General features: G+C 41.6%; 1 protein-coding gene across 1 annotated transcript in view; it reads left to right on the top strand.

The window, feature by feature from the left end:
- The window catches only part of TCTN2 (tectonic family member 2), a 60,133-nt gene that overhangs the window by 10,306 nt on the left and 24,555 nt on the right, over nucleotides 1-25,272 (top strand). Inside the window, exons 6-13 of the mRNA XM_082256624.1 lie at nucleotides 4,903-5,102; nucleotides 12,325-12,457; nucleotides 19,463-19,604; nucleotides 19,745-19,801; nucleotides 19,890-20,021; nucleotides 21,570-21,644; nucleotides 22,462-22,542; nucleotides 24,423-24,531. Coding sequence (XP_082112750.1) covers nucleotides 4,903-5,102; nucleotides 12,325-12,457; nucleotides 19,463-19,604; nucleotides 19,745-19,801; nucleotides 19,890-20,021; nucleotides 21,570-21,644; nucleotides 22,462-22,542; nucleotides 24,423-24,531 — 929 coding nt within the window. The remainder of the gene's footprint in view (nucleotides 1-4,902; nucleotides 5,103-12,324; nucleotides 12,458-19,462; nucleotides 19,605-19,744; nucleotides 19,802-19,889; nucleotides 20,022-21,569; nucleotides 21,645-22,461; nucleotides 22,543-24,422; nucleotides 24,532-25,272) is intronic.

Here is a 25,272-nt window from a genome sequence, read left to right as displayed (position 1 = left end):
ATGTGCCAAATGTTTTGTCGGCATCTAAGGAGAGCAGTCTGGCAGCCAGAGGTCTGCATCTGGTGACATGTATGAGCTGTATTATCGTGCCACACATTGTCACTTGCTTGTCCTGCAAGTACAAAGCCTGCATGATCTTTGTGATTAAAGTGTTACTAAATGCACAACGGTAAAATCAGTCTGTATATACAGTAAAGCATGCTTGTTATACTCACTGTGGATCCTAAGGGGTTAATCCTCCACATTCTGTAAAAAGGCTGTTTTACCCTTTCTTCTGTGATCCTCTCCTTCCACTGTCCCCAATCTATCTCTTGAGAAGACAGAGCTTTTTGAGTCACTCTGCACGTCCTCTGTTTTGGTGTGTGTTGCTTTTTTCTTGGGAGAGTGCATGTGATCAGCACAAGGCCAATCAGCACTGTCCAGACAGAGGGTCAGATGTCTTGCAGCCTCATAGGATAATCAGAGCAGAATGAAAACTCCTCCTACAAGCTTTACCAGACACTGATAGAAGTCACAATACTGCTATATACTGCTGAGAAGAAAATGTATTTAGCAGTTTATATTTATGAAATCAATTGCATTTCCATGTTCTGTGTAGTGTGGGAGACCAGATATAGTGAATGCAAGGACCACGGTTTTAGTAACACTTTAGGTTTATGTAAGAATATGTTTATTCTGGTGACCAGAATTTTAGCTAAGGGCTTCACATCAGTATTTAGCAGTGAGGTGGGTCTAAAGTTGGGATAACTGGCAATGGAATTTGAAAAATATTTGGACAGGGTTACTGGTGAGTCTGCTCTGGCTTGATCCAAGGGTAATTTGAAAGCATCACAAACATTTAGCTAGCTTAGGGTTGGGTTTATTGCTTTTTTGTAAAATCTTTTGTTTCTCCCAGCAGAGTTATTTTTCCGCAATGTCCGTTAGGCATAGATTCAGTTCTGCCCTGATCTTATCTAAGTGGTTGTGAGTGCGTGGTGTTAGGTTTGTTTTGTGCAATGGGGAGACTTGCTCCAGTTCTGCTTTGATTTACAGTGTGCATTTATTCCTCTGCCTTCTTCTTTTGAGAGTTGATCCCTAAGGACCACACTGTATGCTTTCCACACCATAGCTGACAAGGAGACAGAGTCCTTCTGGTTTAAGAAATAACCTGTGGTAGTAAAAAAATTTTTTTCCAGATTTATCTAGGTGAGCTAATAATGCGTCAGTAAGTGACCAGGTGGTCTCTTTGGGTCTTTGTACAAGGGAGTTGCAATATTTGTATGATATGATCATAGTCAGACCATGGAACTGATTGGATTTTGGCTCTGGAGAGCTCTGGTAGAAAATGTTGCTGGTCCCAGATATGGTCTACATGGGTAGATTGTGGAGGCAGAGTAATAAGTATAGTCCCTAAGAAGAGGGTTTAATTTTAAAGTATTTTATTTAACATATGCTTTATAATCCATACATGTTAGCTATACTTGCCCCAAACTCTTAGAATTCTATCCAGAAGGCTGAGATTGGGGTCAAGACTTGGTCGGACCATACCCCCATTATGGTAAAAATAAAAATGGCGAAAGAGCGGCCTAGGATGGATGCTTGGAAAATAAATGAGGAGATTTTTGGAGATAAAAAGTGGGAAAAAGAAATAGTGAAAGAGTTGGAATTCTATTTTCAAATAAACGATACAAAAGATGCACCAAAAGACATGGTATGGGAAGCTCATAAGGCTTATATGAGGGGCATATTTATCTCAAAGGGGACCCAAAGGAAAAAAGAAAGAATAAAAGATAAGATTAGGCTAATGACAGAAGTACATCAATTAGAGCAAAAACATAAAAATACACAAGATATATTAATAAATAATTTACTTGAGGTGAAGAGAGAAGAATTGAAAGATCTACTAGAACAGGAAATAAAGCAGGAAATGAAAAGATGCATAAAAGAAAAATACATTGAAAGTAATAAGGTTGGGAAAAACCTAGCAAAAATCCTGAAAAAGAAGAAAGGAAAAAATTTTGTAGATAAAATTAAAAATGGGGAAATAATTCAAACAACGACAGGAATAGCCAAAGAATTCCAAAACTACTACGCAAATCTGTATGCAGTAAAGAAAGGTGAGATACAGGGGAATGAAACAGAAAGGAGGGAGAAAATCAAAAAATACCTTGTAGACGCAGGATTGACAAAGATAGATGAGGAAAAGTTAACATTCCTAGAAAGACCAATCTCAGAACAAGAAATAGAGAGAGCTATTAAAGAAACGAGTCTAGGTAAAAGCCCAGGACCGGATGGGTTTACCATAGGTTATTATAAAAAATTTAAGGACATTTTAATCCCAAGATTTAAAGAATATATAAACGGAATAGGGACTCAGTACGAGATGAGTAGAGAGGCCCTGTCAGCATCAATCACAGTTATACGGAAAGAGGGAAAAGACCCGGTACTATGTTCTAGTTTTAGACCCATCTCCCTACTTAATGTTGATACTAAATTATTCACAAAAATTTTGGCCACTAGAATGAAGAACCTAATGAGGGAGTGGATACACAATGATCAAGTAGGATTCATCCCGGGGAGACAGGGACGGGACAATGGGATAAAAACTATACTGTTGATAGACCATATGGTAAAAAGCAGAGCTCCCAGTCTACTTCTGTCAATAGATGCGGAAAAAGCATTCGACAGGGTAGACTGGGAGTTCATGATAAACACCCTAGTGGAGTTGGGAATAAAACCTAGAATGTTAGCCTGGATCAAAACTTTGTATAATCAACCAACTGCAAAGGTAAAGGTCAATGGAACTTTGTCAGACTCGTTTAAAATGCTCAATGGAACAAGACAAGGATGTCCCTTGTCTCCGATGTTATTTGTCTTATCTTTGGAATCACTACTGGCAACTATTAGAAATAGTGTGGACATCGGGGGCATAAAGGTGGGACAAGTGGAGCATAAGGTATCTGCCTTTGCAGATGATATCCTGCTTTACATAAGTAATCCGAGGATTACTTTGCCCAACATAATTAAAATAATGAAACAATATGGAGAATTATCCAATTTAAAAATTAATCAAAAAAAATCAGAAATATTAAATATTAATATCCCTAAACAAGAAGAGGAGATGTTAAAAAAAGAATTTCAGTTCAACTGGAGAAAAGATGAGATTAAATACTTAGGGATAAAATTAACCCCAACTCCAGAAAAACTCTACAAAACAAATTTTCTAGAACTTCTGAATGAAGTAAGATCAGAATTAAATAGATTATCTCCGAGAATTTTTTCCTGGATAGGGAGAATAAATACGATAAAAATGATAATCCTGCCAAAAATTATATATAAATTCCAGATGATTCCGATTTCATTACCTCAAGTATTTTTTAAAACACTGAAAAGATTAATATCCCGCTTTATTTGGAAATACAAAAAGCCAAGGGTAAAGTACACTACACTATGTAAAGGTAAGGGACAAGGGGGACTAGCCCTACCCGACTTTAAAAATTATTATTTTGCAGCAATACTCACAAGGGTGATAGAATGGACAAAAAAAAATAATGATAGAAATTGGGTGGTAATAGAAAGCACGATGAGTGGTACACACCTAGCAAAAGTTATATGGATACCTGAGAGGTTTAGAAATCTGGACACTAACACGCATATAATCACAAGACATGCTATTAAGGTTTGGGATAATATACATAAAAAAGAAAATTGGAAACACAATTCACCACTGATCCCGTTACAGGGCACAAAATTTTTTGCACCAGGGGAAGAGAAGGAATTGGGTAAATGGATAGAAGAAGGAGAAGCACAATTAGGGGATATAGTAGAGAAGGGGAAAATTATAACCTTGGCGGAGCTGAAACAAAGGAAAGAAAACTGGAAGATAAATGAGTGGAGGTATATCCAACTAAAGCACTTCACATTGTCACTACCGCAGCCATTGAGAGATAAAAACGACCTCCGCCCTCTTGAGCAATTATGTCTTAAAGATAAGATAATAAACAATATTTCGAATGTGTATAAAATACTATTAACAATAACAAAAGAGAGAGGAATAACATTAAAAGAAAAATGGGAAAGAGACCTCGGCCCGTGTAGTAACAACAAACAGTGGGATAAGAGCCTTCAATTAGTACATAAATCCGCGATAGACACCAACACGGAGGAGATGAACTATAAATTGATCACAAGGTGGTACAACACTCCTGATAAGATGGGAAGAATTCAGGTAGAGAGTTCAAGACTTTGCTGGAGGGGATGTCAGATGGTAGGGACTATAGCCCATATATGGTGGGAGTGCCCAAAAATTAAAGTATTCTGGAGTGAAGTTATAGAATTAATAAGTAAAATTACTAAAATAGATATTCCCTTGGATCCTTGGAAATTCATGTTTCATGGAACCCATATGTCAGTGAAACAATATAAAAAAACATTACTCCCTCACTTATTAAACTCAGCTAAGAGCTTGATTCCCTTTAATTGGCAAAAAGAAGAGGCCCCCTCCAGGAAAGAATGGCTGTTAAAAGTAGAGAAAATAAGAAAGTTGGAGCAGCTGAGGACCTGGGAGGAGGAAGAACAGGGGAATGAAGAGGAGATTTGGGATGAGTGGCAAGAGTTTAAGGACACAAGGGAATACAGAGAAATAATAGGAGTCGAATGATAAGAAGAGACGGGGGGGGGGGAGGGATAAGGAAGGGAGGGGGGGAAAAAAAAAAGGGATAAAAGGTAATATGTGTAAAATGTATATGAAAAAATTCTCCAGCGATTGGAGTGTTGTAAATAATTTTTTACCTGGAAAATTTAATAAAGAAATATAAAAACAGAATTCTATCCAGAGCCCCATTGTGGCACTCTTTGTATAAATGGTTTCATTTCTTTGAAAGCACTGTTAACAAGATATGTTTTTGTCTTATGTTCTTATAGGAATGCAACTCCAGCATGATTGCACTTTTTAATGGTTCTTGTTACTCTGGAGTTTTTGGTGGCAATGTTTCTCCACCATTTGACCAGCTTTGTAGCGTCCAGGAAAAGAATCATGCACCAGATTGGTTTCCGTTCCTGTGTGTCCAGTCCTCCATGGATAACTCTCCATTTCTTGGCTATTTCTATCAGGGAAACACTATGTAAGCATCCATTAGTGTGCACATTTCATTATATGATATTTAATATAATATTTTGATGTAAGATTAGTGTTTTTTTTTTTCATATATTATATTATATTATAATATATATTATAAGATGTGGGTTCTTCATCATGGAGCCTTAACTTGACCTTCTCTTTGCTTTTTATATTTTTTTAAAGGAGTTGTAAAGTCAGAAGGCTTTTTATCTTAATGTATTCTATGCATTAAAAAATCTTCTGGGTGTAGCAGCCTCTGCAGCACCCCCAAATACTTGCCTGAACCCCTTCTCTCTCCGGCGTTGTCCATGAGTCCCTCGGCCGTCCGGGACTCTCTCTCCTGATTGGTTGAGACACAGCTGCGGCACCATTGGCTCCCACGGTTGTCAATTAGCCATTTAGGAGAGAAAGGGGACGGGGTTGAACCACAGCTCCTTGTCTGAATGGACACACAGAGCTGCAGCTCGGCTCGGGTGCCCACCATAATAAGCTGCTTGCTGTGGGGGCACTCGATGGGAGGGAGGGGCCAGGAGCAGCAACGAGGGACTCTAAAAGAGGAGGATCTGGGCTGCTCTGTGCAAAACCAACTGCACAGAGGAGGGAAGTATAACATATTTGTTATTTAAAAAAAAAAAACTTTACAATCACTGTAAAGCATCTCCAGAGTACAAGTAAAACGGGTTAACTTCTAAAATCCAGGAAACCCTGCAATTGTACTAAACTCAAAAATACAGTATTACTAAATTTTACCTTTTTAATAAGTTTAAACAAAAAAAAATAACAAAATCAAATCTATGAACATTCTTGCTCTACACTGCATTTTTTCTGGCCATACACTCTGGAGATATTATCATTTTTGGTGAAATGATCTCATCTTTTAGAAAATGGGATAAATATGGTAAGTGATCATTTTGACATGTGGTTGGTCATATTCTTTAAAAAGGAATTGTATGTCTTGGTGAAGACCACTGCATTTGATCAAATCAGCCTTTTCTTAGTTGTCAAAATGAGATGTTTGGAAGCCTTTTAAGATTCCTCTTATTGGGAAAAGTTTAACATGAAGCTTGACCTTGTAGCAGTGATGTAGGGTAACAATAAGATTTGGAACACCAGTTTTCTGTAATAGAAGATGCATTATATTCTGGGCTCTTCAGCATGGGTGGGGGGAAGGTGAAAAAACAGTAGAACTTGCACAGGTTGCAACCCTTGCTGTTGAAGTAATTCACTGCTCATAGGGGATGGTTTGCTTTGGCCTTTTTATTGTGGTTGCAAAAGGATCTTGCCCTAACACTTGACACTAACAATGGGATTTATTTCATTCCCACTGACACCAACAATGGAATGAATTTTATTCCCACTGACACCATTGTGGGGACTTGTGTTACTCCCACTGACTCCAATGTTACGACTTATTTTCTTACTATTGACACCAATGATGGGACTTTTTCCCACTGACACCAGCAATGGGATTTTATTTTATTTCCCATTAAGACCAACAATCAGACTTCTTTTCCTGACACAAACAACAATGCTTATTTCTCTTTCGTTCATTGAAAGACACAGCTCCTGATATTCTTAACCATAGAGTTATACTGTCCCCTACAGGGGTAGGACACTAGGCAGAAAAAAGTCTGGCTACGCCTATGGGCAGTCCCAGGGGGTATACCCCCCCCCCTCTCTCTCTGCTATAGGTACTCAGTTTTTGTTTTTCTGCCTAGTCGGGAATAAGGACCTAGTTCATTGCTGGGATCTCTGGTCCTGGCTAAATTTTTTCTTTTAGATAGATTTTTTTTTTTCTCCTGGTTTTTCCTGTGAGATCTAAAATCAACTGCCGGACTGGGCGACAGGCTGGATAATCTAGATCCAGTGGTCACCCCAGTCTGGCCAGCGAGCGCGAAACCTCAGCTCCGCGCTGGTTCGACCGAGACATAGCCCTACCGGACGGGGCTGGCCTGCGAGTTAAACGCCTCACGAGGTTGCATACACCTGGATCTCTGCCCGATTTGCAGCATTCCTCCTGGCCGACTGTCCCCCCCCCCCCCCCATTTCGAAGGCGAGGGGTTCTGTCTGGAATGGTGCCCGCTTTGTTTCTGGTATGGTGAGTAGCTGTCACCTCCTCTCCCCCTGGAGGGTTTTGGGGTGAACGCGGGCCCCTCCACGGGGCGGTCCGACCCCCGGGTTCCCCCCTTCCTGTTAGGCGCCCCCCTCACCTGTCGTCGCCCCCCCCCCCCCCCATCCTACCCCTCTCCACTAATGCTGGGGCTGTGTGGTCTGGTACACCTCCCGGGGTGGGGGCAGGGCGCAATGCTGGCGCGGGGGGTGGGGGTGCACCACTGGCAACCAGACGATCGGCTGTGAAGGGGGGGGGGGCTTGTACCTGGTGTAGGCTGCTGCCAGGGCCCCCTGTCCTGCCATTTTCTGGCTTTGAGGGATTGGCTGTTTGAAAGCCAGGTACTGAAGGATAAGGGTTGGTCTGAATCTGTGATTCCAGCGCTGTTAAAAGCTAGGAAATCTACTTCTAGGAAAATCTACCATCGTACTTGGAAGACTTACATCGGGTGGTGTGAGTCCCTTGGGGTTCATCCTCGCTCCTTCTCGGTGGCTCGGATCTTGACCTTCCTTCAAGGGGGGTTGAACAGAACGTGGGCTTGAGTACCATCAAAGGCCAGGTGTTGGCTTTGGCCATCTTCTTTCAACGACCCTTGGCTACACACTCCCTGGTGCATACCTTTCTTTGGGGTGTTCCCCATTTGGTTCCTCCAGTGTGGTCTCCGTTGCTGCCTTGGGACCTCAATTTGGTGCTTTCAGTCCTCCAGAAGTTTATCTTTGAGATGCTTTAGGAGATTCCCTTGGTTACGCGGTCTTAGAAGGTGGGAATGAAAGCATTGTGTTTACTGGCAGCATCACCTGTCGTTCACCTTACTTGGTGATTCACAGAGATAAGGTGGTTTTTCGCCCGTCCCTCATTCCTTCTAAAGGTTGTCTCTGATTTCCATTTTAATGAAGATATTGTGTTGCCTTCCCTGTGTCCCAGGCAAAACATCCTAAGGAAATTGCCTTGCATGCCTTGGATGTGGTTCAGGGAATTAGGGTGTACCTGGCAGCTATGGAGTCTTTCAGGAAGTCAGACTCACTACTTGTGCTTACGGATGGGTCTCAGACAGAGTTGTTCGCTTCCTCTGCGACCATTTACAGATGGATCAGACAGACGGGGATTCAGGCCTTTTCCAACAGGGGGTCAGGTTCCTCCTTTCCCTATCAAGGTGCACTCTACTTGGGCGCTCAGTACCTCCTAGGCCTTCCGTCATCAGGCGTCAGTGACGCAGGTTTGCAAGGGGGCACCTGGTCGTCGGTGCACACTTTCACAAAGTTCTATAAAGTGGATGTGTTGGCATCTGCTGATGCCTCTTTTGGCCGCAAGGTTTTGCAGGCTGCTGTTTTAGAGGACTTGATCCTCTTTGAGGGTGTATTGTTTGTTTTTTTTTGTTTTTTTTTTTTTAGGTGTGCTTCAGTTGTTTTGGTTGAGCCCCTGTTGCCTGGTTGGCTATTGTTCTTAGCCTTGAGAATTTTTTGCTGTTCCCACCCCTTATGTTTAACACGGCTTTGGGACATTCCAATGGTTAAGAATATTAGGAGCTGTGTCTGTCAATGAACGAAAGAGAAAATGGCATTTTTGACTTACCATAAAATCCATTTCTCTGATGTTCATTGACGGACACCGCACCCACCCCTCTGGGGAGTTGTATTTTCTCTGACACTGCTTGTAACAAAACTGAGTACCTATAGCAGAGAGAGGGAGTTTAACCCCTGGGCCTGCCCATAGGTGTAGCCAGACTTTTTTTATACCTAGTGTCCTACTCCTGTAGGGGGCATTATAACCCAATGGTTAAGGATATCAGGAGCTGTGTCCGTCAGTGAACATCAGAGAAATGGATTTTATGGAATATCAAAAATCCCATTTTTTTTTTTTCCCCTTCTTTCTCTTCAGTGTATACCCCCTACTCCTTTCTTTTTTTTTTTTTTGTCTAAAGTATAGAAAAGTGTAGGGAAAGGTACAAAATATAACACTACAAGCTATGCACTTTAAAGCCATACTCACTTTTGGACATATCCCCTTGTGTCTGATCTGCAGCACACTTCATTTTTCTTTTTAAGTCTTTTAAGGTGTCCTTCCTCTTTTTTTTTTTTTTTTTTTTTTTTTTGTTTTTTAAATGTTGGAATGTATACATTATTAAAGAGAACCTGTCCTTAAATCTCATTAAAATTTGTCTCCTAAGAAATGGTGCTGGCGTTGTAAATAATGATCGCCTCCTCCCCTTATCTGCCACCAGTGTGATCCGTCATTTGCCACAATTTTTCCCAAATCTTCACAATAGAATTTCATACCTTTTCACCTTTTTAAGATGGAGAAGTGGGACACTCTTGTCACCAAAATCTTTGCGTGCCAATTCAGATCTGTGTTGCTGTAAGATGCACAGAATCGCAATAAACAGCAACTGTCATACAAAGCTATTCAAAATATCTGCAGCCTACAAAACAATTCACAACTCTGCCCCAAGCTGTGTCATGTACTGTGTATGACACAGCTAAGAAATATGACACTAATGAGACCCATCATTTTAATGAGTGTCATGGAGGTGACACCACAGCATGCAGTTCAGTGAAAAGGTGGTTTGCCCCAAAAGAAGCGGAGACAAATTTAGGTTACTTTGCAGGCGGAAAGTATATTGGATTTTTCACCTGAAAACCAGTATTCCAGGAGACCTTCATTTTTAATAGGTCCGCCTGTACAGCAGCCGCGTTGTGATATTATCTGGATATAATTATTAAAATGCATATTGGTGCCAGAAACATAATATGTCCTGTACATTTCACATGCTTGATAATACCCCGTGGATTTGTATTTTATTTATACAGTATGCAGTTCTAATATATTCATTGGTGCGTCTAGGCCACATATGTGAAACAGAAGGCCCGTGGCCTGAATCTGGCCCTCCAGGCCATTTCATGTGACCCTCCCACTCTCCTGCAGCTGTGGCAACCCCATCATTGTTGCCCTCACCTTGTCTCAGCAGTCAGCAGCAGAGAGGAGGACAGAACTCCTCCACCAGATCCTGCACTTCTCCATGCAGCCATGGAGAGGCTCGTATTTGCCCCCCCACCAGTCTCCACAGTCAGCAGCAGGGAGGAAGATAGAACACTTCCTTATGATCCTGCGACTCTCTGTGCAGCTGCAGTACCCCCTCCTTTCTCTGGTCTCAGCTGCATTCAGCAGACTCCAGACCTCCGCAGGTCCTCCTACGAACTCTGCACTTGCTTCTTCCCGGGAGCAGCACAAGGTAAGGGGGGTGCACTGTGATGTAAGGGAGGGTTGGGGACTCCCGACTTCTGGTGATGGGGGGCTCTTCACATCTGATGTAAGGAGAGTGGGGAGCTTTGGACATCTAGTCTTACAGATACAAATGGCCCTTTGGCAGCAACCATAATGCTGATGAGGCCCTTAATCATGTCACTTAAATGCATCCAATATTTTGAGCTATGATGAAGTGGATACATCTGGCCTTGATTTTGACAGAAGTTTTGCTTGTTTCAATATTTTTTTTTTTTTTATCAATATGTTTTTTTTTTGTTTGTTTTTTTATGTTAATAGGTGTGTTATGTCGTGCTGTTGCTTGCTAGTTCTGTCCATTCCCGTTTTTTATATTTTCTTTTCATATTTCTATGCTTTTGCAAGGTGAAAGTGGAAGATTATGGCTCGTATGTGCCATGGACAGCATGGGATAGTTTGGTATTTATTTTGAATTGTGTTTTGATTTAAGGCTAGGTTCACACTATTATGGGGTTTAGAAATCACACCTGTTCCTACACCCACAACCACCCGCAGCCAAAATGTGGTGTTCTTTAAAAACACACAGGGCTGGTATTTATTCTTAATGGCACCCCCACGCATCTGCAGCATGTTTGTGGGTGCACCATGCAATTTCCCAGCTGCTGTCTTTTTTTCAAAATGCTGCAGGAACCTTTTCCTGCGTGACATGCAGGTCCAGAAGCCCATTCAAATTAATGGGCTGCCGTGTCCGTGCAAATGTGCCCCACAAAGCCACAATAGTGTGAACTAGGTTCACACCTACACACAGTCTGCAGGCTGGTTGCAGGTGCAGAAATTGCACTTGTTTCCGCTCCTTCAACCACCTGCAGCAAAAGTGTGATGCTCTTACGAGACACATGGGGGTGCCACGCATCATAGCCCGCAGCACGTTTGCGGGTGCAGGTCCTGCAGGGAAATTGCATGGTCAAAAAAAACATGTGGTTTCCCTGCGGCTGCATTTTAAAAGGTGCATGCACCCTTTTTTCCTGCGGGAAACGTGGGTACAGTAGCCCATTAAAAAAAAAAAAAAGCGCTGCCATACCTGAGCAAACTCACCCACAATAATGTGAACCTAGCCTATAAGAGGAACTGCCTAATTGGCTTGTTTGCTACAGCTGTGTGCCGGACCATTAAGGTCTGTGTCATGATATATTGTGAACAGGGGAAACAAGCCGGTTGATTATGACTAAGCGCCTGGAGGACGCGGAACGCGTCATCCATCTCCGGTCCTCCACTGTTCTTTAAAGTAAATTTTAGTGCTGTTTTTAATATTAAAGCTTATGAAGAGTGCAGCCATCTGGAATCCATGGTTTGTCCTAGAAGTGGCTGGCGGGCTGGGCTGCACCTCCTGGTGTAGTTATTTTCAGTGAACAACGAAATGTGAGAGCAACAGGTGGGAGCAGTGTGCAGTTTCTTTGATTAGGCTGGATCTCAAAGCTTGGGTTCTATGGGTTCTACGTGGTATATATGATTAGGCGAAACTCCGTCTGTGCCCACTTTGTTATCCACTATTTCTTTTAAAATTTTCAAAGTAGCTTGCAGTCTACCCAAAGGCCTGCTAAAAAAAAAAAAATCTGGAAAGGTAAAATTATATATTTTTTATTAATGTTAGGTATGTCATGTGTAAGTGGAAATACACTTTCAAAACCTAGACTTCAATAGATTGGAAAGTAATGTTATGGTCATATCGGAAGTCAAGGAACATTGATATTTTCTTACATTCAAGTAAATATTAGTCATTTTACATTAAAAAAAACTGTTTTGGTTCAATATGACAGGTTTTTATATACTGTACATTTTTATTATTTTTTATTATACACAGTGTATTTCACATTCATTTGTTCTTCCTTGTATACAGAAGCCCTTCCCAGACTCCATTTTTCAATCTGAGCTTTCAGTCCATTGTTCAAGCAGCAATCAGTGGTTATAAAGAAGGAAATCCCATTTTAATAACACAGAATGGGTTCAGTGAATACTTTACTATCCCACAGGTAAGTGAACTGTCCATTTGAATAAATATATTGTGAATACTAATATTTATTTGCAGCACAATTATACAAGAATACCGCTTACCAACTCTTATGTCATAATTGGATTTTTTACATCTAAAGTTCTAGCTTGCTGCAACCCATAGCAGCTGGACACTTCCTTAAATCTTGGAAAAGGCAAGCGCCACTGAATCTGCTAAAAATGCATGTAGCTTTGTTAAATATAGGGAAAAAACAGCCAAGGAAAGGCGTGTTTTAGCCATTAGGCCTAAATCATGGCTCATCGTGAGCCATGATTAAGGCCTAAGGGCTGAAACGCATTGGCATTTTTTGGCTATTTTTTACCTGTAGTTAATAAAGCTACATGCATTTTTAGCAGATTCAGTGGCGCTCGCCTTTTCCAAGATTTAAGGAAGTGTCCAGCTGCTATGGGTTACAGCATGCTAGAACTTTATTTGCAGATGATACTAAACTAAGCATGCAGGATGTGGAAACCTTACAAGCGGACCTGAACAAAATAATGGGGTGGGCAACTACATGGCAGATGAGGTTTAATGTTGAAAAATGTAAAGTAATGCACTTGGGTGCCAGAAACCAGAAAGCAAGCTACTCACTAGGGGGGAACCTCTGGGTGAGTCTAGGATGGAAAAGGACCTGGGGGTACTGGTAGACAACAGGCTTGGCAGTGGCATGCAATGCCAAGCTGCTGCAAGCAAAGCCAACAGAATACTGGGTTGTATAAAAAAGGGGATTCACTCCAGAAATAAAGAGATTATTCTCCCACTCTACAAGACTCTGGTCCGGCCACATCTGGAGTATGCTGTCCAGTTCTGGGCACCGGTCCTCAGGAAGGATGTGCTGGAACTGGAAAGAGTCCAGAGAAGGGCAACAAAAATAATTAGGGGAATGGAGGACATCAGCTATGAGAAAAGACTACAAGCACTGAACTTATTCTCTCTAGAGAAGAGACGATTGAGGGGGGATATGATCTCAATGTACAAATACTGTACTGGCGACCCTAGCATAAGGAACAAACTATTCAGAGAAAGGGAATACAATAAGACACGTGGCCACTCCCTAAAACTAGAGGAAAGGCGGTTTAACCTTAAAGTAGGTAAGGGGTTCTTCACTGTAAGAGCGGTAAGGATGTGGAATTCTCTTCCACAAGCAGTGGTATCAGCAGGGAGCATCGATAGTTTAAAAAAACTATTAGATGGGCACCTTAAAGACCACAACATACAGGGGTATACAATGTACGGTTAACAGCAAACACACACACACATCATAGGTTGAACTGGATGGACTGATGTCTTTTTTCAACCTCACTAACTATGTAACTATGTACATGCATTTTTTCAGTGGTGCTCGCCTTTTCCTGATTGTAAATGGAGGTTGTGGAGACCTTTCCAGGCTGAGTGCCGTGTGTTTGAAGTGGATGATCTCTATCAGGAGGTAGCAGCTCGGTCACAACTGTTACACTTCCTTTATTCTTAGAGAATGCATTTTTTTATTCACTCAATGAGAAACCCAGGAAGTCTTTTTAACCTTCGGTAATACTTCTGCCTTCAGCCTATACTGGCAAACAAAAAATTGCCAGCCAGTCCAGGATAACCCCTCCTACCACCAGGCTCCCTTTGTTTTTTATTTTCACCAGTATCCCAGGAGGATGGACAGATATTTTTTATTTTTTTTTTATTTACTCAAGAATCTTCTCTACATCATTGCTGGAGCTGTGTCGCTACAATTTACCGCATGTAGACCCCGTTAAACTAGACTTTGACAGCGATGGCCTGGAAGTGATTTTTTTCAGGCACGGAGTTCCCCCATGAACCAGAACCACAAATCCCAGTGACATGCTACAGTGTGCTGCAGTGTACCATGAAATATGCGGCAGTTTTAGATTTTGGGCCACATGGTACATTAGGCAGCCCACTTGAATTAATAGGCTGCTTTAACGCAACAAATGTTAATGTGCTATATTAAACACACAGCAACAGACCTTATTTCTGTAAATGGACTAATTTTAACTTGTCCTTTGTAAGGAATGACCTCATCCACCCCATGTGTAGTACATTTAAAGTAATACTTTCATCCTTAATCCAACAAGCTTTACTATGCAGCCCTGCCTAGCTTCGCCACCTTATTTTAGAAAGCATCCTTGCAAGGTCCACTTCATCCTGTTCTCTGCATCCTAAAGCTCTTTTTTTCTTATGAGGAAAATTGAACCCTGCAGGCTGGCTGCCATGAGTATGGCTCTCTATAGAAATAAATTGGGCCACTGACTACATGCACAAGCCAAAGAGGACCTGGTAGGGATACTTTCTGATAGAGGGCTGTGTGGCTCTGAGAGGCTGCACAGCAAAGATTACAGGAATTAGGATGAAGAGAACCAATCGCTTCACAAAACAGATTTTTCAGATTTGGGTTCAGTCTGCAATGTTTACTTTCAGTAGGTTTTTATTAAAATGTTTCCAAACACAAAGCATGTTAATGCATGGGTAAGGGCAATTTATCAATACATTTTTGAATAGTAATAGAAACATAGAAAAGTGACGTCAGAGAAAGGCAATTGAGTCTGCTTAATTTTTTTTTTTTTTTTTTTTTTTTTTTTTTTTTGTTTTTTGTTTTGTTAAGTTTTTTTTTTTGGGGGGGGTTTGGTAACTTTTATTGTCAGACTATCAATCTATGATTGTACCAAGCATTTCTGAAACCATTTACTGTTGACTGGCTCAATACCTCTGCTGGTAGTTTTTTCCAAGCATCAACTACCCTTTCTGTAAAATACTTTCTAAGATAAGTTTTGAATTTTCCTCCAGTTAGTTTGAGGTCATGTCCCTGTGTTCTTGATTTTGGTTTCATATTGAAAGAACTGCCCTCCTGAACCTTATTCACCCCCTTGATGTATTTAAAGGTTTCAATAATGTCTCCCCTTTCCCTTCTTTTCTCCAGACTGTACAAGTTTCTGAAGTTGGTCTCGATATGTTTTATCCCCCAAACCTTTCACCATTTTTGTTACCGGTCTCTGGACTTGTTCTAGTTTATCAATATCTTTGTGTAAGTGAGGTCACTAGAACTGGACACAGTATTCTTAATCGGCCTTTTTCAACCAAGGTGCCTTGAGGTTTCTTCAGGGGTGCCTTGGCAAAATGCCTTAAAATTGCCCAAAAATTGTATACAAGGCAGCGGGTGGATAAAGCCTGCCTTTTAGTTAAACAAAGCCACAGGTTTTCACTGTGAACCATTACAACCTTCTAGCCGCCAGCATCCTAATGACCAATGGCATCACCAGTTGAAAAGGAGGATATCAGTTGCCTGCATAGCATTCTTGTTTGACCCTCCCCTGCCCCTCTACATCAGCATTGAGGGCACCTTAGCAGGGTGTTGGCGAAAAACTGAGGGAGAAGAGAAACCTTGGAATACTAGTCAGAACCAGTTTGCTGGACGGCTTCAGCCTCCAGTGTCGGTGTGTCTGGCAGCAGCTTCTCCTTTTTGTTGGTGCCTGTAATCACCCTCCTCACTCTCGATTTGTGTACTCTCAGCAGCTCTCAGCATCGTTCTCTTGCTTCTCACTGGCTTCTTCAACTCCAGGGGCTTTTGTGACTTGGGCTCTCTCTCCCTTCTGAACCACATCAGACTGCTCTCACTCTTGTCTCCACACTCCTCTCGCCCTTGCTCTCCCTTCTCCCTCAGCAATTTTTTTTCCAGGGCTCCAGGCTGTTCCTCCTCCTTGTTTTTGCAGGGAATGTGTGAGCTGTAGTTTTCCATTAAGTAATTAAAATTGAGCCATAGTCCTCCGGGACTACATGTCCCATGGTGCACTTGTCCTGGCTCCTCATTGGTCCCTGGCTGCAGCCAGCCAGGAGTCCTCTTGTAAGCTCCTTCCCCTACTGTAGTACACAACTGAAAAACAGAAGGCCTTTATTAAGTTGCTATTGGCATCCAGTCAGTTCTTTATCACACATTCCAGGCAGCCTTACTGGGCTCCAGCCAGAACTCCAGGGAACTTCTGCCCTTGCCTGATCGTGAACACCTAGGGACACTCTCCCTGCCTCCCCATTGGCTGGCCAGCCATGTTGTAGATTTTCTCTGCCTAGCCAACCCACCGAATCAGCCGAGAGCCGTGGATCGACCGAGGCAGTGGACTCACACTCTGACCAGGCTCCCATGACTGCCTCCTTGCACCGGACCTTGGTGTCTCGGTGAAGACAATAAGTGAAATGCATAAAGGGCAGAAGGGGGCAGGTCTGAAGGAAGCCGCTGCTGGTAAAGCCTGAGCTGAGTCAGTAGACCAAGCACCAGCATATTTTTAACAGGCACTTTTTTCATTTATGGACAAGAGAAAAGATGGTGGCCCTGCTCACGTACCCACAGAGAGGGCTCTGCGTGCCAGCTGTGGCACGCGTGCCATGGGTTCACCATCACTGATATAGGGGAATCAGAACCTCCTTCCTTCTGCTGGTGATCTCTCTAGTGATAAATCATAGGCTATCCCACTTCCTTCCCTCATGAATGCTGTTCCCGGGCTTATTCACCTTACCACAACCGCTCAGTGTCTGCCATCGCTCTCTGCCAATCCCTCCACTGGCTTCCTCTCTCCCAACAAATTAAATTCAAAATACAACAACTTACAAAGCCATCCACAAGTCAGCACCCAGCTACATCACTGGCCTAGTTTCAAAATACCAACCTAATCATTCTCTTTGTTCCTCCCAATACCTCCTGCTCTATAGCTCCCTTGTCACTTTCTCCCATGCTTGCCTCCAGGACTTTTCCAGTGCCTCTCCCATCCTGTGGAACTCCTTACCCCAATCTGTTAGATTATCTCCTACTCTGTTTTCAAGGATCGTCTAAAAGATTTCTCTTCAGAGAAGCCTATCTTGCCCACACCTAACAACTGTATTTTCCTTTTATCTATTGGCTCATCCTGCACAGTTATTACCTTTGTGTATCACTTGAGATTCCTTCTAGATTGTAAGCTCTAACGAGCAGGGCCCTCTGATTCCTCCTGTATTGAATTGTATAGTAAATGTACTGTCTGCCTTCATGTTGTAAAGCACAGCGCTATATAAATCCTGCATAATAATAATAATAATATTGCATCCTACAATTCTATTCGCTTTTCCAACTGCCTGGGAACACTGATAATTTTGCAATCATCGGAAAATAGTAAAACATTGGGGATACAGTGTTAGCCAGCACTACAGAAGAAAAAGATTTGGGGGTACTTCTCTCAGGGGATTCTCTTTCCCTAGGTGCCTTATTTTACAATTCAAAACTTTGAACTTCAGTCTCCACTGATATGACCAATCTTTCAGCAATGCCAAATGCCAAATCATGTTCTATGCTACAGACACCTCCAGGGATATCAACCCTATTACACACCTTTTGTGTCATCAGAAAAAAGACCTACCTTGCCCAACAAACCTTTAGTTAATTCAGTTACATATAGATTATATAGAACAGGACCTAGTACAGAGCCTTGTGGTATACCACTAGTGACTGCTCTCTGTTCTGAGTGAACCCCATTTACAACCACACTCTGGCATCTATCCTTTAGCCAATTGCATATCCACTGAACCACCCAAGTCCTAGCTTGTGCAACTTTTGTATTAAATGCTTTGCTGAAATCCTTTCAGACACAGAGCTGTGGCCCAGCCCCGCCCCCTTTCTCTCCTCATTGGTTGACTGACTTTGACAGCAGCGTAAGTCAGTGGCGCCACTCTGTCTCAACCAATGAAGAATGGAGTCCCGGGGAGCTGAGACACCCCTGCAACATCGCTGGATCTAGAGAGGGCTCAGGTAAGTGTTAGTGGGGCTAAGGGGTTCTGCTGCACACAGTAGATTTTTTTTTAGCTTAATGCATAGAATGCATTCAGATAAAAAACCTTCTGCCTTTACAATCACTTTAAGGGACCATTTATCCTTCTTTTCAGGAGTGATTCCATTAACTTGACTACAACTGATGTTAAAGTCACTGGCCTGTAATTGCCAGCTTCTAACTTGCTGGCCTTCTTTTTAGAAGAGATTGATTAAAAGAGCCGTTAATGGTCCAACAATTATATCTCAAAAGTTCTCTTAGAATTCTGGGATTAATACCTTCAGGCCCATTGCTTGATTAAGCAATATCACCAGGGCCCTTTGCTTTAGTAATCATCAAGTGTCAAGACGGAAGAACAACTGAAGTAGAAAACCATAGATATTCCGGGTTACGATCTATTGTGTTACCTAGGAATGCGGACCAAGCACTAGCTGGCTGCCAAAAGGTGCTGGTAAGTTTAATGCAGGAGTCGGGTCCGCAAAACGACCTAACAAGGAAATATGTAAACATAGACCTCCCCAACAAGGGGGCAAAAGAGATTAGAGAAAGAAAGCATATATGCGTGGAGAGAAGGAAGAACGTCAGGGACACCCCAGTTGGTGCCCTAGGACTTCAGGGCCTATAAAGATGCAATCCTTGCCATAGACATGGATGGGTGGGCATATTTATTCCTTATTGTGTTGAATGCCTGTGTAGTGGAGGTCTACCTCTTGTCACTCCAGTAACTAAATGCCACTGACTGTAAACTACTGAGAGGTAAGTGACTTGATTAACCGGCCTGTGAATTTTTTGATCTGTTGAGGACTTGGTTGTAGCGCACATCCCGAAAGTATTAAACCTTGACTTTCCCCCCCAAAGACAGAAGTATATGGTATTGTATATTTGCATGGTGTTTCTCTTTAAAGCTGAACTCTTATAAAAGGAATCCTCCAGTTTCTAATCATTTACCACTCTGAACAAAATTAAAACAAAAAAAAAAAACACTCTTTGGCTAGAGTTCCGCGTTATCCAGGCTTTCTCGCACTTCACATAATTGACTTACAGTTGAAGTCGTATTATATTGAAATTGTTGGGGGGGCTCTGGGCCACCCAGATTGCTTTTATGGATATCCCTTGTTCTTTTGGCTTTTGTAAATCATGCACATTTATATATGCAGAAACTGATGGCCAAACATTATTATTTTTTCCAGAAATCTACCATTGGGCAATGTGTGAATGCTGCACCTGTAGCTTACTTACAAGATTTTAATGTTACGTGTGTTACTGATATAACTGCGTGTTCAGATGTTCTCACAGTTGACTTGAACGTACAGGTTAATCCCGGGAATGGAGGTCAGTCCTCAAAAAAGTTCTCTAATATTATTATTTTTTTTTTTTTTTTTGTGATGGATCACTACATGGTAAAGGCTATTTTTTAACTGAGAAGTATACAGTGTATATCTGCTGACCCTAGTCATAATCATTTTTTTCAGGTTCTGTCATTCTAACAGTACAGAGTCAGAACACAAGTGTGGACATTGTTAATACAGGTATATTTAACTTAAATCACGTACCTTGATTTTGCATTCTGTTAATTCTTTATTTACATAGACTGCAATGCTTCTTGCCTTTTTGTAGGAGCTGCCTTGCCTCAAGCTGTACAGTGTGATGTGATTGTGTCAGCAGACTACACATTCATTTGGAATGCCAGTGTGATAAAAGAAATACAAGTCTCCCTCATTACTGCTAACATAAGCTTGACTCATCAGGGTAATTTTATTACTATCCGCATTATGTTGATGCTGACATTTTTTGTATGGTTGCATTTGATGGGGAATCCAAGGATATGAAAACTGACTACTGTTTCTAAGCCTGCCATCTGGTAAGGCTGTTTGCAGCTATTAAATGACAGTCAGCTGTTCATGTACGGTTTGCCTATTGACAGATCTTCCTAAGGACAGATCATTCTGCAAGCATCCAAGCTAGTATTAAAGTATAATACCAGTCAAAACCTAACAAGGCTAAAATCTACTCCCACCCCCATTCTAAGCCTATTCGATCTACCTTGTAAAAAGAAAGGTGTCTATACTTGCCTATTGTCAAGTCTCTGCAGTCTGGTCACATGATCTCTCTAGCAGTGGCTCTGTAGATGAGAGAGCTGCGAAAATGACTGCAGAGCCTGGGCAATGATGTCACCCATAGGCTAACTATGGAGCATCCGTTGCCAGCTGTCCTTCCCCCAAACTGAAGCCAGCACTGGGACCTGATCATCTGACCGAATCGGAACGACTTTAGAATAGGTAAGTATAGACCTCTTTCCTTTTACAGGGTAGATAGAATAGGCTGGAATTTCAAATTTACTGATTGTTTGTTTAAACAAATGGCAACCGCCCCAACCCTTACATGCGTCGCCCTTCCATGTGCTCTCTGCTGCAAAGGCCAGTTATAGGTTGGCATGTGTTGGCCTTCCATGTGCTCCTTGCTGCAAAGGCCCATTATAGGTTGGCATACATTGGCCTTCCATGTACTCCTTGCTGCAAAGGCTCGTTATAGGTTGACATACATTGGCCTTCCATGTGCTCCTTGCTGCAAAGGCCAGTTATAGGTTTTGTTGCCCTTTTTTTTTATACTGTTGGTGATAAAAAGGCACTGGATACCTTCGATGCCATTGTGCTATTTCTGAGTTTCCAGTGCATCCTTATACCTTTTAAGGAGGGGGTGGCCTCCCTCCAGACATACCTGCCCTTAATCTATCCATTATTACATATGTGCTCCAACTCAGGAGACTCTCATAATTATAGAATTAGGACTGCAGTACACTGGTGTGCAATGATGTGGCCGTTGCAGCTTACACATATATTTGCAAAGGTGTGATAACTAAACCCCTTGTTTTTAATGTGAACTGTTAGACAGGACAATTCGGTTTGTTGCAGGCTGGCTGGTAAGTGCGTTGGAAATTTTTCTTTCCTGTACTTCTAATGATTGTGCCTATGAAGAAGGGAAGGCGTAATGCTGCAAAGACTAGTTGTCACAAGGAAAACAATAGCATTTTCCAGGGTTATAGAGGGGCCCACAGATATTTTAAACATTCCTCAATCTCTCTAATGTCTGCAGGTACCTCAACACAGATGTGACTCCCCTTGATACTCTTGATAAGATGTATTTCTACTGCAAGGGAAGCCTGTTCTCATGATATCTCTATAGTAGCATGGGTGGATTAAGGGAAAACTTGTGACTTTAGATTTAAAATGTAGGAAGGTATGATTTATGTTAATCTTGGTATTATTTAAGGTTGTTTTTCCAATTTTCTTTCCACAGCAAAGTTATCACAGCGATTTACAGCTAAATTTCTCACCAGCAATAGCACATCAACTGTTCTCTCTGGCAACCCAGGTAAAATGTTTTCAAAGAAATAAACACACTTTGTCACATGTACAATATGTTTTATAATTCCATATTCTATAACGTGAGCATGTTGCTACCGATCTATTTTTTTTTTTTTTTATTTCTACCTGTGGGTAAAAATGGCATAATGTGAACTAGTCAGTCTAGTTTAGCTGTTTACTGTATGTGTACTGTACACAGAGTTTAAGGGGGCATATTTTATGACATTTTCTGTACCTGTTTGATTATTACAAAATATGCTGCAATACAAAGTATGGTGTTCGAGCAGTGATGTCACTGGGGGGGGGGGGGGGATGCTAAAGACCCCTGGCCCTGTCGGTGGATACAGAGCTGTGAGAGGGGTGCATCTTTTCTCATAGCTCACCTTCCCCAGTTTTGGCAAGCACAAGTCAGCTGGTATCAGCAGGGCAGAAGCCTGTACACTTGCTGGACCTTTATGCCATGTATATACTGTACCTGGTGTCTAAAGCTGACCATGTGTGAAAGTGAAATTACTTTTTTTTTTTTAATATAAAAACAAGCAAGTTTGAACTAGTTAAGTTATATTTACCCTCCAAGTTTTTGTTTTTCCATTAAGTATATTAAACCTTCACCAGGCACTTGATAGCTAGTACATTCACCAAGTACACAATATGAGCATTTTATAAATATGGAGGTTTCTTTTTTGTAACTAAATAGGATTACGTTGTTATAAAGCTGAGAAAAAACAAGTCAAAAAGTTTGGGGGATCTCTAAAAAAAAAAATGGGCTGCTGCAGCCTTGCCAACTAAACACATTATTATAAGTTTACTTCTTTCTGTTGCAGGTTACCAATTTGGAAAGCCAGTCATAGTTGCTAATGGAAGTACTCCTTTCACCAAAAGTACTCTGAACATCTGGAAGCCTGGTAAACTGTGGTGTATTTTTACAAAACTATGCAAGGGGTAAATACTCCTACAGCCTAAAGCGGTAGTAAAGCCCTCGTTGTGATTTTTACCTACAGGTAAGCCTAAAATAAGGCTTACCTGTAGGTTAAATGAAAATCCCCTAAACGTGCATAGTTTAGGAGATATTCACCCTGCATGCAACCAGTGACATCCCTGGCGCTTGCGCTCTAAAGGTCCCGCATACCTTGCCGGAACTTCAGAGCTTTGTGTCGGAACCGAGGGCTCCCGCGCGCAGGTGTGTCAGTGATGTCATTGTGGTTCCGGCAAATCTCACAGCCAGGGTGCGCGAACCCGGAAGAAAGACTGGGAGAAGATATCGGCCCTCTCAGCAGTGACAGCTTGCCGTGGGAGGGCTTCGTTCTAAGGTAAGTATTCCATTATGTGGTAGTATTTGATGCATACTAGCACCATTATACAATTGGCTTACAGGTTTTTTTTTTTTTTTTTTTTTAACCAGCTGCGGTTTACAACCGTTTTTAAAGAGGATCTATCATTTAGAACTAATATTTTACAGTTCTGTCCCCTATGTGTCAAAGTGCTACATGTACCAAGCTGCAGCTATGAACCAACAGTCTCCTTCAAAGCTGTTGTTGGATCAGCCATTGCAGGAGGAGATGGGGGCAGGCCATTATTCATAACTATGATTAGAAAGCACTTGGAAACACAGAGCAAAATACTACATGTACTTTCTAACCATAGTAATGAGTACTGGCCTGCGCCCTTCTCCTCCTGCCGTGGCTGGTCTGACAACAGCTTTGAAGGAGACAGTTGGTTCAAAGCTGCAGTTTCTCTTAGCTATGAACACTTTTCCAGAGACAATCATTAGCAAGAGGGATGCTGAGGGAAGTGGCACAATGTCAAGAACTGAAATCGTAGAGTTCCTAAAAAAAAAAAAAAAAAATGGTCTCCATTGTTGTTGCAGAGAGGTTGCTTGCCAAAGGGATTTTTTGTTATACTAAATGGGTAAATATCAGCGCTGCTCAATAACAAATTAAATCTATAAAATGTGCTAGTGTCAATTATTTGTGTGCAAATATCATTAAAATGGTTATCTTATTAAATCAATATCATACCATGTCATATACTATAAAGTGCTTAGTGCTTAGTGATACAAAACTCCTATCCTAAATATATAAATCCAAGCAAATATGCAAAAATCATATAAATTATAAAGTGCTATATATTCATTAGTATAAACATATAATTAAAATCAATATAAAAGTGTCCAGTGCTCAGTGACAGTATTTAAATTAATCTCCTCTTCATACAAAAGTGCTCAGTGCTTGTCTGCTGTCTTATGCCAGAAATTACCAAAGTGCACAGTGCTCAGATGTCCGGGTACTCCCTTCTCAGTCCCCTACTCACCGGACTGTAAGAGGAATCAAGCCTTATAAGTATAAACCAACGATCAGGATCCCAGGACAGCACCAAGTTAACAGCACCTCAGATCAGTATCTCCTCATATATAGATTGCAGCAATCTCCGATATATATCATCCAGGATTATAGATCCACCATAAAATTCAAATGGAGAGAGACCTCATCGTGCAGTATTACCAATTTTATTCAAAAATAATTAAAATTGCACTTACAGCGTATAACATCATAATGTGCGGTATCGGCTCCTAATACGGGGACGCCAATCTTTCCTCTGCGTTCCACCCGCTCGGACCGGAAGTGACGTAGTGCATGAGAGCAACGGCTTGACGCGTTTCGCTCTGCCAATCAGAGCATTCTCAAAAGCACATAAATACAGGTTTTCTTTATATTAAACTATACTGTGTTATTAGCAGTTTGTATTACAGATAACAGTGTGATTAATGATCTGTTTTTGTTTTCAGTTGGGGAAGGTTTGTGTTCCACAGCGATACAGACACCTGTCTTATTTGGGCAAAATTTATTTTCTGGATGCCTTTTTAAAGTTGTCAGTGAAAGCTGCACTCAGATGAGGTGTGAAATTGCTTTTCAATTGTACTAAAAGTTTAAAACTATATTTCCTACAAACAAGGGTGTAAAGTATTATCTACAGTATATAGAGTGGAGAAAATGTTATAAATTTGAGTTGCAGTTCAAATAAGTATTTGATCCCCAAGCAAAACATGGCATAGTACTTGGTGGGGGAAACTCTTGTTGGCAAGCAGAGAGGTAAGACGTTTCTTGTAGTTAGTGACCAGGTTTGCATACCTCTTAGGAAGGATTTTGGTCCACTCTTCTTTACAGATCTTCTCTAAATCCTTAAGGTTTCCTTGCTTTCACTTGGCAACTCAAAGTTTCAGTTCCCTCCATACATTTTCTGTAGGATTAATGTCTGGAGACTTGCAAGGCCACTCCATGACCTTAATGTGCTTATTCATGTGCCACTCCTTTGTTGTCTTGGCGGTATGTTTTGGGTCATTGTCCTACTGGAAGACCCATCCATGATGACCCATCCTCAGTGTTCTCATCCAAGATTTTACAATACATGGCCCCATCCATTGGTCCCTTAATGTGGCAAAGACGGTCTGTACCTTTTTAACAGAGAAACGGCCCCAAAGCATCATGTTTCCACCTCTGTGCTTGACTGTGGGGATGGTGTTCTTCGGGTCATAGTCAGCATTTTTATTCCTCTAAACATAGTGAGTCCCCCTCCTCAAGAGGACATATGTACAGTCATGCCAATTAAAATTTTAAATGATTCAGAGAAGGATTGGG

Source organism: Pelophylax lessonae (assembly GCF_965119305.1).
Source record: "Pelophylax lessonae genome assembly, chromosome: 1".
Taxonomy (NCBI): domain Eukaryota; kingdom Metazoa; phylum Chordata; class Amphibia; order Anura; family Ranidae; genus Pelophylax; species Pelophylax lessonae.
This window is presented reverse-complemented; position numbering and strand designations above follow the sequence as displayed.